The sequence below is a fragment of the Chroicocephalus ridibundus genome, chromosome 9 (assembly GCF_963924245.1).
Source record: "Chroicocephalus ridibundus chromosome 9, bChrRid1.1, whole genome shotgun sequence".
Lineage (NCBI taxonomy): Eukaryota > Metazoa > Chordata > Aves > Charadriiformes > Laridae > Chroicocephalus > Chroicocephalus ridibundus.
Genome location: NC_086292.1, coordinates 48575400 through 48589322, shown reverse-complemented (window position 1 = coordinate 48589322; position 13923 = coordinate 48575400). Strand labels below are relative to the sequence as shown.

The 13923-nt window shown below is 42.9% G+C and overlaps 1 protein-coding gene across 3 annotated transcripts in view; it reads right to left on the bottom strand.

Annotated features, from left to right (window-relative positions):
* Positions 1-13923, bottom strand: part of MAP2K5 (mitogen-activated protein kinase kinase 5) — a 141509-nt gene that overhangs the window by 24623 nt on the left and 102963 nt on the right. For all 3 annotated transcript variants that reach the window (XM_063346221.1, XM_063346222.1, XM_063346223.1), the window contains one exon: positions 1178-1239. In XM_063346221.1, coding sequence (XP_063202291.1) covers positions 1178-1239 — 62 coding nt within the window. The remainder of the gene's footprint in view (positions 1-1177; positions 1240-13923) is intronic.

The window sequence follows — 13923 nt, the reverse complement described above, 5'->3', positions numbered from 1 at the left end:
TCAGTTAGCTGCGCTGCAGCGTCCTCCAAATTGCATTGCTCTTTGTAAACTGAAACTACTGAAAACGGAGTCCTATGTTACACAAACTTTAATTATTTAGTTACTTTAATTAACCGATAATCAGACTGCTTTTTGTGTCTGTATTGTTACATACTACGTCAGTCCTGAGAGGTACTTTCTCATATGTTATGTATTCAAAATTCAATTTTATTTGGTGACTTTCGCTGCAGTGGCCCCAGCATCCAGCAGAGACGCTGATAGTGCCGTGGAGCCCGACCCACAGACCCGCGTGGGGCCGGGGGCTCCCAGCGCCTTGTCTGGGCCCAGGACCCATCCCTGACGCAGGAATCCCTCTCGGCACGCGCGGAGATGGCTCCATCTGATTTAGCACAGCTGAGCAGCCAGCCCTGGACGTGCATGTTCGCTTCTCTGTCAAACACATCATTTTTTTACAAATTTCAAGCTTGTTTCTTCTGCCATACATAAATTAATGCCTTTTTTTTTTTTTTTGGGGGGGGGGGGAGTGGGGAGGAAGAGTTAAAAACAAAAAAGATCTTCCCTTCATTTTGTTTCTTTAGGATAGCTTACCCTCAAGATTTTTATCCTCTAGTCACTCAAGAACTGTCTTCTTTATTCTACAAATTCCTCCTCTCCCCAATTCTCCTTTAATTTAAAAGGTTTTCAATGAACTATTCAGTTTTAAGGAAAGAAAATACACCCAGTGGTGTGTTTTAAAATACGACTCTCAGTAAAAATTACTTACTGAAAAGCCAATGAATTAATCAAGGCTGCTTGCCCTTCTAAACGTTGAGGCAATTTTATAAGTAATATTTTAAAAAGCCCTGAATAATGATATTATACACGCGAGTCTTTGCGGCCCCTTTACCCCCCGGATGAATTCGGAGGGGTCTCAGAGCACAAGCCCGCACCCACATTCAGGGCAGGTTTATTAAAACAGGAAAAAACCCTTGTAAGTACTTTTACGACCCTTTGTGTAAATAACGTTTACATAATTTAAACAGTTTGCTTAGCTTTGCTGCCCCATCTGCCCAAGGCCCCCAAGTCCCTCTTCTCTCAGAAAGGATGCAAGGAAAGCCATAAGGTCTCGCCGAGCTGCAGAGTTAATGGCATGTATCATTTACATTGAGGGCATGGCATGTTTGCAAACTGAGCTTACCATTGAGTGATGAAGTGTACAAATGGCTCAGAGAACTCCCCGGCTGGAAGGACGGGCGATTCCTGGGATTGGATTGAAACAAGAAGCAGAGAGTCAGAAGGAGAGAAGATAATTTTTTTTTTTTTTTTTTAGAGGGAGAGTAATATAACAGCAACAACAACAACAAGGAAAAAAAAAAAAAAGGACGCGACAAAGCCCCCTTTTCACGCCGAGAATTTGAGGGAGAAAGGTACAAATTCTTCTGCGAATGTGTTATAAAACACTGAATTTCAACTAATGAGTATTACACAATGGGTAAAAACATGTGGAAAGACACTGAGGGGAGGTGAAAAAAGGACAATGATAGCCACAGGGTAAAAAGGAAGGTAGGGAAAGTGTAAATGAGAAATTAATGATTATTTAAGTAACACACAAATGGTCTTGTAATTAACAAAGAGCTGTGAAATTATTCTTGTGTTGACCTTTGTTTCTTTCACTGCATTTGCTATTTATTTACACTCATGTTTATTTACACTTATTCATTTTAGAGGCTGTCCTCATATGCTGTCTGTTGTAGATTTAAAAGGCGAAAGAATTTTTAAGAGGGGGAAAAAAAAAAGCAGGATTTACCAGTCTAGTGGTAGAAAATAACCACCCAGTATTTATGAAAGAAAAGGGAAAAAAAATTAAGAGCACAAGAAAAAAAAAAACCACAAAACAGCAAAACAACAAACAGGGAACAAACAACACCACCATTTGCAAAGAAGGGCTTTACGAATTTAGGAGTTTTTCCAAGAATGACAGAGAGCTCCACTGTGTTTATAGTGTAACAGCTCAGGATGTAATGAAATTACACTGCAGAGTACTTTAACAGTGTCATCTCATTAGACCTACAGTTGGAACAAGAGAGCCACATAAAACAGGCAGCTGCAAATGACTCCATTCTCATCTATTCTCATTTGCTATTAAAAATACCTTTCGGCGGCTTTTTTCCTCCCTGACATCCCTGCACAAAGTACCCTGCAAAGTATGATACATGCACCTATTTAAATTAACAAAGGAATGACTTATTTTAATCTCACTGTGCTTTGGAGTGCTTTGGCCATTTGGATGAGCAATATATCATTACATACAACCTTCCAGCGCTGCAGGCAAGAAACTCAGAGCGTGCAGCATTTGGTGGGAGCCAAACAATTTCTCTAGCACACAACTGTGTCAAATGCATGCATGTATTCATTATTGAGAATGCGAGGAAATAGCTTTGATGTAGTGGAAAAAAGAAGATGATAAAAGCACCTCTGCAATGTGTGTGCCATTATCAATGGTGGCAGATAGACCCAACTGCAGAGCCTCCTATGTGATTAGTAAATATACATATAATTGCTGTGGCCAATTATCAGAAAAATGAGATCGGTAATTACAAGACAGAAAATTAACTAGAACTCTTATTAAGGCTTTGTTTCCAATTCAAACAATTGGAAACTGCTGGAAAATACAATTAAATCAAAAGTAACTGAAGAGTAAAAGGAGAAGCCAAAATTGCTTTACGATTTTCAAAGACCTCTATTAAACACAAGGAGTGTTTGATATAACATGCCCAAATTCTCTTTGAACTTAGACCGGGTGAGGGAGAGGTTATTGTTTCTAAACTTATAAATGACATCAATATAGGAAGGTTTCCACTGGAGAGTCGAAGGAACATGAGGAAACAAGCAGCGCAATTAAACCTTCTCCACTTCAAAGAACTGCGCATGAAAATTATTCACGTTAATACAGAAAATGCAGGGCAAAATGTCAGCCCGGAGCCCAGCAGGTTTGGCCTCTGCCCACCATTCTCTCTTGTCCAGCAGAGCCTTCCTGGGCTTCCACCTCAAGTGGCCAATGCCGCTTTCCCAGCTGGGACAGACCCGAAGCAGAGCAGGTAGGAAACACTCCGGCCGTGTATTACACATCATTTTGAAAAATACAAAGCGAAGCTACTGGAGCCCATTCCCCAGGGAGCTGGCTCTGCCCAGCAAAAGGACAAAATCGACGCTTATAAATACTTAAATGGTATTTAAGTATTGGCCCCCAGGAGGATGGGGCCAGGCTCTTCTCAGTGGTGCCCAGCGACAGGACAAGGGGTAACGGGCACAAACTTGCCCATGGGAAGTTCCATCTCAAGACAAGGAGGAACTTCTTTGCTGTGAGGGTGGCAGAGCCCTGGCACAGGCTGCCCCGAGAGGTGGGGGAGTCTCCGTCTCTGGAGACATCCCAACCCCGCCTGGAGGCGTTCCTGTGCCACCTGCTGTGGGTGACCCTGCTCTGGCAGGGGGTGGGACTGGGTGATCTCCAGAGGGCCCTTCCCACCCCCACCGCTCTGGGATTCTGTGATCTACCCCCCTATTTATTTGAAGTAAAATGTAAGTGAGGACCTTCCTACAATCTCCCCTGTAACAGGGCTGCTGGGTCGGATCAGTCCGTGCCGGGGAACAGGAAAGGAATACGGCACTTCATGCTAATTTGCTGGGTGATAATTTCTGCAGTCAGGAAGAGATGACAGACCCATAATAGAGTGAAACTTCCTTACGAGAGGGGAACAGAAGCCCATGAACTGCTCTGAAGCCACCAGCGTTTCACCGTGGCTATCCCCAGCCAAGGCAGCGTCGGGGTTCACGCGGGCAAGGGAAGAAGTTGCTCCAACATCAGTGTGAATGCAGCACAGCCAGGAGACAAGGTGCTGCTGCACAAACGCGCGAGAAAATTTCACCTGGGTGAAAGTAAATGTTAAACGCTATTTTTTTTTTTTTTTTTGGCACATTTTTCTGTACAGTGAGGTATTTCGTCGCCATCCAGGCCTACTCTCTTCTGCCATGGATCTGTCAGCCATGGCCATGCCTTGCTTGGTTTGCTCTCGGGAGCTCAGGAAGAGACTGTGCGTGTGCACGGAGATGGACCCCAACTGGATTTCCGCATGAAAACTAGCTTTAATACAGTCTTCCCAAGGATTTCAGACCGGGCGCCCCACAGATTTACTGGCTAGTTGCCTGACAAATTGCAAGCCTTTTGGGAGAGTGCGTCAATCTCAAGAAAACACTTGCCGGGAAACGTGTTTGAGGGCAAACAGATCAGTGCAGATAAAAACTTTAATCTTACTCCTATACACATGAGCCAATTGTCACGTTACAGCGTAGGTAAGATAGGGGAGGAGGAGGCAGGTTTTGGTTTTAGCTGAACCAGGAAAATACGGACCCTCAACAGCTTCCAAAGGTGAACACTGAAAAGCTGCCTGAAATGCTGCATTTTACCTTAGAAAGAGACAACATCCCTTCAGTTATCGCATCTACCCAGGGAAACCAATGACTGAAATATTTCAATTTATGATATTGTTCTATGCAAGACCATTTGAGTAGCAGAAAGGTGGGAGTATTTTGTCGTTAGAGCTGTTTCTGATGAGAGAGCGCTGCTATTGCTACCTCTGTAACTTGAGCAATCACCGCGTTGTACAAAAGCAAAAGTTCCCAAACTACACAAAATAAATACATCCTATTTTGTATCCTGAAGTTCCCTGGACTTTGGCTGAGACTCAAAGGGATGGGAAAATGAGGAAATAAAGCAAACCTACATGGGTCTACACCAAGTGTACACGTTCACGTTTGATGGAGCCACGGGGAATGGTCCAGCTGCACACCGATGACCTGCCTTTTTTTTTTACCCACCTGCACACTGAAATCATACTACAGAGGCAAAAAAAAAGTAGAAAACCAAGATTTTAAAGAAGTGAGGAACAAGTATACTCATTTTAAACTAGGAGATGGTTCTTCCATTTTCATTAAACACCCTATATTTTAACCAGTATCACAAAGACCCATGTATTGGGGATGCTGCCAAAATGGCAGTAATGGTTGTAAACGTCAATGTACCGCTGGCCTCCTACATCCCCAGGCAGCTTATTCCCAAGACTGGCTATTTCCCTAAGCACCCAAGCAGTGTTTCCGTAAGCGGGATCTGCTGCTGGAGAAGACAAGATCAGCCTCTGAGTTCTCCAAACCAGCCGAACTGTGCACACCCAGGGAGAACGGGGAAGGGCAATAGGAAAAAAGTTTGAGTGATGCCTTTGCCTTGTGAATAATGAACGGTTCAAGAAGGTCAACCCATTACAACTGAAACCGTTTAATTATTAATTATGCACAATCTATGAGCAAAAGGACAAGTTCAGAATGTTTAATGTGCGGTAACTCCGACTGGACCCTCTCTTGGCATTTTGTTATTAGCACTTGTCAGCAAGGTGCTCAGGCATAAAGAAAAAAGCACAGCAGCAGAAAATGTGAGCTAGCAGGAGGAGGGAGGGCTTTAAACTTCAAACACTGCTCCTAATATTTAATTTATAGAGTGCCACGGCTCTGGTATAAACCTTATTGACTTCCATGGAGTTAGGGGAAGTCACATTATCTAAATGAAGACCTGAGAACGAGAACACTGAGACAATCCCTTCAAAAGCACTCCCTTTTGAAGGGAGTGATAACATTACTATCTGTATTTTCTTTTTTTCCCCTTTTTTTCACAGGTCTGAACAAGGGAAGAGTGAACCACCTAATAGTGTGTCCAGAAGTCAACCAATTCTTTGTAACCTATGCGATAAAAGCTTGAATTACAGGTCTGACCATTATCCTCACCTAATTCTCAAACCTATTATTTGAAATGTCTCCTGATCTGCTTGATCTCACTAAACAGAGCAGCAGCAGAGATGCTACTAAGGCTCAGGCAATAATGTCCAGCAAACCCACAAATAAATACAGATAAGGCAACTTTCCCCTCCTTTCTGTCCAGCTTGGAGGTTTACCTGGACAAACTCAAGAGGCAAATTGAACAGATACAGCTTTGAGTTGCTTATTTAGTTTGGAAATATTTTACGTCGATGAAATTTGGGAGTAGTTCTTGACTGGCAATATACACGAAAAGCATCCCATGCTTTACACACCTTCGGAGGTCTTACTCCAACAGACAATTTCTTGAGCGTGAAATATTTTCTCAAAGCCACCGGAAGTCAAAGATTTATCACATCCTCTCTGAAGAAAGAGAAAGCCCACAATCTCCCATTAACAGGAAAATCTGCAGATATAGCTTTCTACCTAAAACCTTCACGAAGGCAATGGCAAAGCCCCCAGCTGCGTGTTAAGATCAAACCTGTGCTCCTCCTGCCTCCTCCTTCGGGGGTCAGCCTGATGGGCAGCCACGGTGCGGAACGATGGCAGCCCGTCATCGAGACGTCCCCAGAAGAATGCCAGGCTGCAGAGACGCGCAGGCTCGAAGACGAGCTCAGCTCCGCTTCGCGGGCAACAGAGGCCGGTGCTCCCCATGGATCGCCTCGTTCAGGGCAAACAGATTTTACGCCCCTCTTCTCAGCTCCTCGCTCCCTCCCCCTCTGTGAAGGGTTAAATTTCCCCGTTCCCCACAGCTCCTGCTATTTTGCAATACTCTCTCCTCAGTGCGATGCTTGTGCAGAAGGAAATGCCATGGTCCTATGGCTCGGCGGCCACAAGAGGGAAGTTAGCAGAACCCAGCAAACCAAACTTCAGTTCCTCTCTCCTCTGGGTTTCCCCAGCACACCCTGCCTTTGAAATTATCATCTCCTCTGGGCAGATACTCCTATTCTGCAACTCGTCCGTTGAAGCTGAAACGGCAGTATTTAATAAATATTGTGTGTGCTTCACAAAGCATTTCTGGCTTATCACTTCTGCCTAAAAAATCTCTAGGATTAAAGGATTTTTACGCACTCCAGCTTCTCTTTTACTAAAGCTTTCAAAGAATACACACATTTTTAATATAGTGACTGCATTTTACTTTGTGGCCAAATAGTGATTTTTTTTTTTTTTTTAGACAAACTTAAATTTTAGATCCACCAGAAAGTGCAATTACACGTAATAAATGCACCGCAGCTACCGAGCTGTGCCAACGAGACCAAGGAGCTACAATATTGTACACGTTCAGATGTACTCCTACAAGGACAACTTTCTTCTACAGCGTTCCTAAAAAAAAATAAATAAATAAAATCCATTTCTGACTTTCTAGCCAATCTACTTCAAAAGCCTTGCACAAACCTAATGGCAGGTGATTTCCTACAAGTAACAAGTTTGCAGAAGACAGCGATGTCTGGAGGTGGCTCAGAGGCCCAGACTTGAAAGCATTTCTGGATTGTCCCCGTTATACTCCCACCTCCAGCAGGAAGGTGAAAGATGATTACATCTCTGCGCCAGGTCGCTTCTTGCTCTTTTCTTAGTAGCAGATGCCAAATGTGACAAATTATATGTGGGGGCATTTTGGTGTGAAGTTTCGTCTGCTGGGATTGGAGTGTCAGCAGTAAACTCATTTATTTCCAGATCTCCAGCTGGACGGGAACCAAGGTCGAAAGGCCAGTGTTTTATCCACCAAAACACTCAGCCTACCTTTAACACCTCAGATCACGTGAGAACCGGCTATTCTCTCCGCAGCACTACCTGCTCCCCAAGTTCTTGAAAATATCACGTATGCGTAACCTACATTCGCACCGAAGGCATTGAGATGTTTCTGGTTAAATAAGTCCGTAGATACTCGGGGCTATTCGGTTGTCACTTTTGCAGCATTTGCTACTGTGGGATATTTTTCAGAGCCCAGAAGAGGGAAGGAAAGACGCGGAAGAGTGTAATTAACGTCAGGAATAATCTAGAGTGTACGACATGACATTTTCTACCTCTCGCCAAGCTCTGTACTTGTTAGTGTGGCTCTCTAAAGGGCCTTGCAGATAAGCGTACAGGTAGCTGGAAAACAGGTTAATCCTTTAACTGTAACTGTAATTGCTTTCTCTCTAAAACAAACATAAGAATTTTTTCCTCTCATTGCTGGTCTCTTGTCGATCATAAGCTAGCAGAGCACAGCAGTGTTTTGGGTAGATACACACACACACGCACATTTCAAATAGCTAAGGCACAGCAGCATGAAACGTAGCCTCTACCTGTTCACACCGAAGGGACTCAAGTGAAAAACTAAAACCATTTATTGTTCCCTTTTTCCTCTGTACACTCCCAATGCATTTTTATTGCTTTTTCATAAAACACTGCTGCAAATAATCAAGCATGACCATTGACATCCACGAGATTGAGTTTTAGGAACCATTAAATGAGCTTGCCCTCTTGGGAAGGTTCTTGCTCAGGTTGGTCTAAAGGTAATTATTCAGCAATTCCTACCTGTGGTTTTACCTTGTTCCTATAAAGTCTCTCAATCTCATACACTAGTAAGGTCACAGTTTCTGTCTCAATAAAAGTATACCCTAAACCAACTTATCCCCACGATAAATTATGGTGAGTTTGTGTACACACGCGTACACACATGTACATCCTCACACCAGCTTTTCTTGCACGGAAATCTTCAAAACTCCAGAAATTTTTAGGGTTAAATATAGCCGTCACACATTTAAATCAATACCTGAGAATCTAAAGAGAAATTCCTAAAGGAAAAAAAAAAAAAAAAGTCTTCTTTCAATCTGAGCCTTTGGACTTTTCTGCTTCATTTATAGAAATAGCAAAGTGTAGGACTGATGCAGAAGGTTAAGAAATTCCGCACTCGAGAGGGAACGGTCTTCATTGGGTTATTTGATCAAGCGGAACATCCTGTGAATCTTTAAGGCCATGCCGTAGCAATAAATAGAAGGATATATTTAAGCAGGCGAAAAAAGAAGGGAATAGAAACAACTATATAGGATACAAGTATTAAGTGCAAGATATTTTTTCCATGGGAAAAGGTGAAATTTTCTTGACACTGAAATGCTTCATAGCTCAGCATTAACACTGCGCTAGCGTTAACTGATGCTGCTAAATGTTTCTAGAGAACAGATTTAAAAAGAAAAAAAAAAAAAAAAGAGGTCTTTGATTTGTGGAGTTTGTGAAGTCCTTGAGCTAGATTAAACTGCAGTCTTGTGAGACCGAGTATCTCTGTGGGGGCACTTAACAGAAATGCTCAAGAAACTCATGGAAAGCTTCTCACTACTTACTCATCAAGCTATCAGAGTAAGGATTCATGAGTACAACTAATTAATTTTTCCTTTTAAATTTCTGCATGGCTCATCAAAACAGGCAGGTTTTTTAAGGCTGCCTCCGATTTGTGAAATTAGGATTTGCTCTTGGAAGTCTTCACTCCTCATTCCTTCAGTCCTAATGTAATTGGAATAATGCAATGATTTAATAAAAGCGATGGACAAAAATCAAGTTCTTTTTCTCCCTAGTTCAGTCCAGTTTTAAAAAAAATAAAAAATGCCAAAACTAACACCTAAGTCGCTATTACACTGAGACAAGCTATGGAAACTTTGAAAACAAAATTAATTTATTGCAGGTTATGAAGAAGAAAGGGTTAGAAACTAGAGCTGATGCTTAACTACAGAGCTCGTGACCACAACCGCTCCAGTACAGCGAAACCCGCTTTACAGCAACCACCCAAGGGGCTGGCAATAATTGCTTTCCTAGAAGGAATACTCTAACTAAATAAAGGTCAAACAAAACAGCCCTGGAGAGCTTAAAGAAAATTTAAAGAAGTTGCTGAAGTCAGGAGGGCTGCCTATTGGATGCATTCCACAATGCAAGTTTTGTCTACTCAACCTTCTCCGGATGCAGAGCAGACACCTCTAAAGCCAAAAACGGGATCGGAAGGAGGGGAAGCTGACGTGCTGAAAAACCGAGAGCTGCCAGGGTCGGCCTTTTGGGATCTTCATACACAAGCTGCAATCACCTAGGCGTTCTGCTAAATGCTGATCTGACTAGCAATCAGGAAAAGGAAATCAGGAAAAGTTTTAGAAATACCGCACCTGGAACACAGCTGAGGAAGTAACTAACCAGTACTTTCCTACCCAATACATTTTGACAACAAGGTAACAGGGAAACGAGTAACTACAGGTTGGAAGAATCTTGAAAACAATGCCACTTTTCAACCGGCTGCAAGGCACACAAAATAGCCTATGATCAGAGCTCTGATTTCCCTGAAAACCTAACCCCACATTTTGCTGCAGAGTCGCAGAGCCCAGTAACCCACTGCTTACCAAACTGAAAACGTAGAGCCCCCTCATTTACCTTTTAAACTGAAAATGTTCTAATGCAGTAGAAGGAAAATGCATAATTACGATCAAGGCTACAGTTCTCATCATCTCTGTTTGGAAGTGGAATTTGATTTACTGAGCGGCTCTTGCAGACATCAGCAGCGAGATGACTTAACCAGACCATGTAGGTTGTCTGGGAGGTTGCTGGAGAGTGGGAGGCTGAGAAGGGAACAGTTAAGATTTTTTTGTCAGCTAAAGAAAATCATCACGTGAGGCATTCTGAGACCGTGAGCAGCAAGAAAAGTTAAAAAGCATACTGATTTTACTTGCAATCTTTAGGTTTCAGAGTCAACCCACTAAGTGAAATGAGGTGGCCTGCATTTCTCCCATGCATCGTTTCTGGGGTCTGCAATATTAATGGTATTATTCGGAGGCTCTGTTGTTTGCATTTCTAAATTATCATCTAGAATGGCTTCCGATAACAAAAATTTTGTTTTTTTTAAATGCACCTAGCGCTTTTGTGGCAGAATCCTGGTGCCGAGTAGACTGCATTGCAAATTCTTTGGCTGCATGATCGTGAAACATAGGGCCACATCTAGGACATCTTCCAAGCCAGGCAATGGCTCCTGCTTCCAGCAGGACTCCATTCTCCTTCCTGTCGGAGTGTTTCTGGAAAGGCTGCACGCACAGCAAGCGATGCATGTCCTTCCCAATAGGGATTCATCTGCGCTGCTCAGTGCTTTCCATAGAACATTTCGGTGAGTTGGAGACAAACTAAGTTGAGCGCTAGAATATTAAATTACTCTCAGCTCTCAAATAACAGCAGACTGCCTTTATTGCCGGCTGTGTTGCAGGATGAACTCCATTAATGACTAGTCTATCCTCATCTTTGGACCAGAAGCAGGAGTCTTATCATGGCAGGAGATGCTGCTACGATTAGGACTGTTGCTTAAATGAGCGTGTCTTATTTGTAGCTGGATCAGATTTCACTATAAGTTACCACATGTTAAAAAACAAAGGTCCTGGCAGGCATGAATCCTATTCACACAATGCTCCTCGCTGATTTTGCCATTAAAAAAATAATCCCAGAACCAATGCCATTAAAAGCCCAATAACATAATTTAACAAAAAAAAACCGTCAGGCATAGTTTACTCTGATTTGAGAAGAACCACCGCGCTTGACATTTTTTTGTTAAATTATCCTGCTTCTCAAATCATTCACTCATTCTGCAGAATTTCTGCAAGTAAATTTAAGACCTAGAAAACGAACAAACAGACTTTTTAAACTGCCCAAGTGACCTGCAGTGTCTTATATATTTCACTAAGACTTTAAAAACAGCTCCAAAAAAATCTCACTACTGTGTAACGCCTAAAACCTCCCACGGACACTTTTTATTCCATAGTGCACCGCCTTACAGAGCTTGAGAAAAGTCCAGGGTACCTAGGTAATACAGAAGCAACTTCTTAACTAGTTCAGCTATCAACAAATTCTATGAATTAAAGATGATTACGAATGAACAGAACATTAACTTTCAGATTCCTGCTGCATTTTGGTGGAACATGGAACAGTTGTACAAAAACCCTATGACCGCAAATATAATAAGCAACTATTATAAAGAATCAAGGTCTTAATGTTACTTCTGCTTCACCATTTTTAACAACCTCTAGGTTCTCCCTGTATCAAGCTCTGGAGTTTTTAGCCAGGCTCCAGGGGCACAGCCTGGGGTAAACATGCTGCCAGCAAAGGCCCAGTTTCAAGAAACAGTCTCTTCCCCAGACCCGTTTAATCACAATTTTAGGAGCCGGAAGTCCAAAATATTCTCCGTCACATAAAAAGACACAGTAAGGGACGTCAGGAAAAAAGACTCAGAGTTTTCAACTGCAACAACGTCAGCAAATTATTACTCTGGCATGAAGCTCCGCGGGGGCTGAAGATCCTTAAGGCAGCTCGATCCCACCCTTGCAGCTCTATTCCTCCTATGACACTACGGCTCATCCACAAGCCGTGCCATTCTGGGAGCACTGTCTCTTTGGAGGGAGAGGCGAGCTCCAGCTCGTCACTCTTTGCCGTTCTGATCGTCATTAAGGTAGGTGGGGAATTCTGCACCCGTGTCTGGGGGTTCCTACGGGGCCGGGCTGTACAGCGCAGCTGCAGGAGAGGGGCTCTGCTCCTACCCCTCGTGAGTTTTAGGACCTCCTTACAGCCAAGGGGAAAATTTGACCCAAAATAATCAGTCTTACATCACTAAGCATTTCTAATCTTTAATACTCATGGTAGCAACAACAGCTGTACAGTACCAGATAGTAAAGAGACTTTCCCTCTCAAAAGGTCCTTGCGTAGAAGGAAGAGTGCGTATTAGCCAAATACGCAGGTCCCTCTGTTACTCCCCAGGAGGCAGATCTTACAGAAGACAAAGTGAGAAGGGAAAAAAAAAACCAGTCACAAGTTAAACACATTTTGCTTTGAGGTCTGTGTACACAGGACAGGGCTGGGGATGGCAGGAGGATCTGTAAAAGTCAACGCTGCCCATTAGCTAGAATAGAATAACCCTTAATATAAATGTCCTCCAAGACACCATCACGCCAAGAATTTGCACTTCCAGGTGTGGCAGCCACTATCTAAATGCTATATATCTTATTAAATGACCCTCTAACAATAGACACGTACCGAGCAAATAACACTACAGAGCCAATCCATTCTCCTCTTCCCCCCAGGCTCTAAATGTTATGGCGTGCAACTTCCACTTAGACATCGAGCGTGTTGCAAAACAAAGCGAGTTGCACTTAAAGGACTTTCAGCTGAGCTGTTCTCTGTAACTCGAAGTCCTAACGTGCCCAGCAGCACAGTGCACTCTGAACCGCTAGCTCAGGAGAATGATGGCTTCGTGGCATACTGCGGAACATAAAATAAGTTAAAACAAGTAAATACCAAAACTTTAACATTAAAGCTAGCTCGGTACTCAGATGTTTACAGACTGCACAAAGTTCCTTGGTTAAAGTTTTTCTGAGAAGACTGGAACAATTCCCATCTTGAGGAAAAGATGTGAAAGCTGCAAGAAGCTTTAGCGTAACACACAGCTCTTTAGGGCTCCGTTTTAGAACGCTGAGCTTAGATACAGGCAGTAGCACTGGCCCATTTAAAGGTAACTTGCTCAGAAGTAGCAAATCACAAGTACAAATACAAGCATCCTTAACTTAACTTCTCTAGGACAGACACAGCCGTTTACTGCTGGCATACACGGCATTGGTGCTTTGGAATCTCCATGCCTTGACCAAAGATGTACGTAACAGGAATAACAATCGATGAAAAAGATGAAAGAAGCAGAATTGCCTAAAAACCTCCCAAAGAACCAGACCGCCATAAAGAGCCAGGTAAAAGAGCTAGCGCTGCTGGAGGACTAGAACTTCTTTCCTTTACACAAAGGATACTTGTTCATGTTAATTTGACTGCTTCCCTCAAGGCCCAAATGTTACTTTTAAAAAGTTCAGCCAAGTCAGCAAGTCATTGTCCTGGTTTCAGCTGGGATAGAATTAACTTACCTTCTAGCGGTCACTGTGTTTTCAGATTTGGTATGAAAGGAATGTCAAGAATGTGTATTGTTTTAGTTGTTGCTAGGTGATGTTTATACTATTCAAGCACTTTTTTCATCTTCCCATAGAAGCTGAGAAGAAGCATCGTCAGAACAATGGAATGGCCAGTGGAATGTTCCGTACCATAGACAGACAT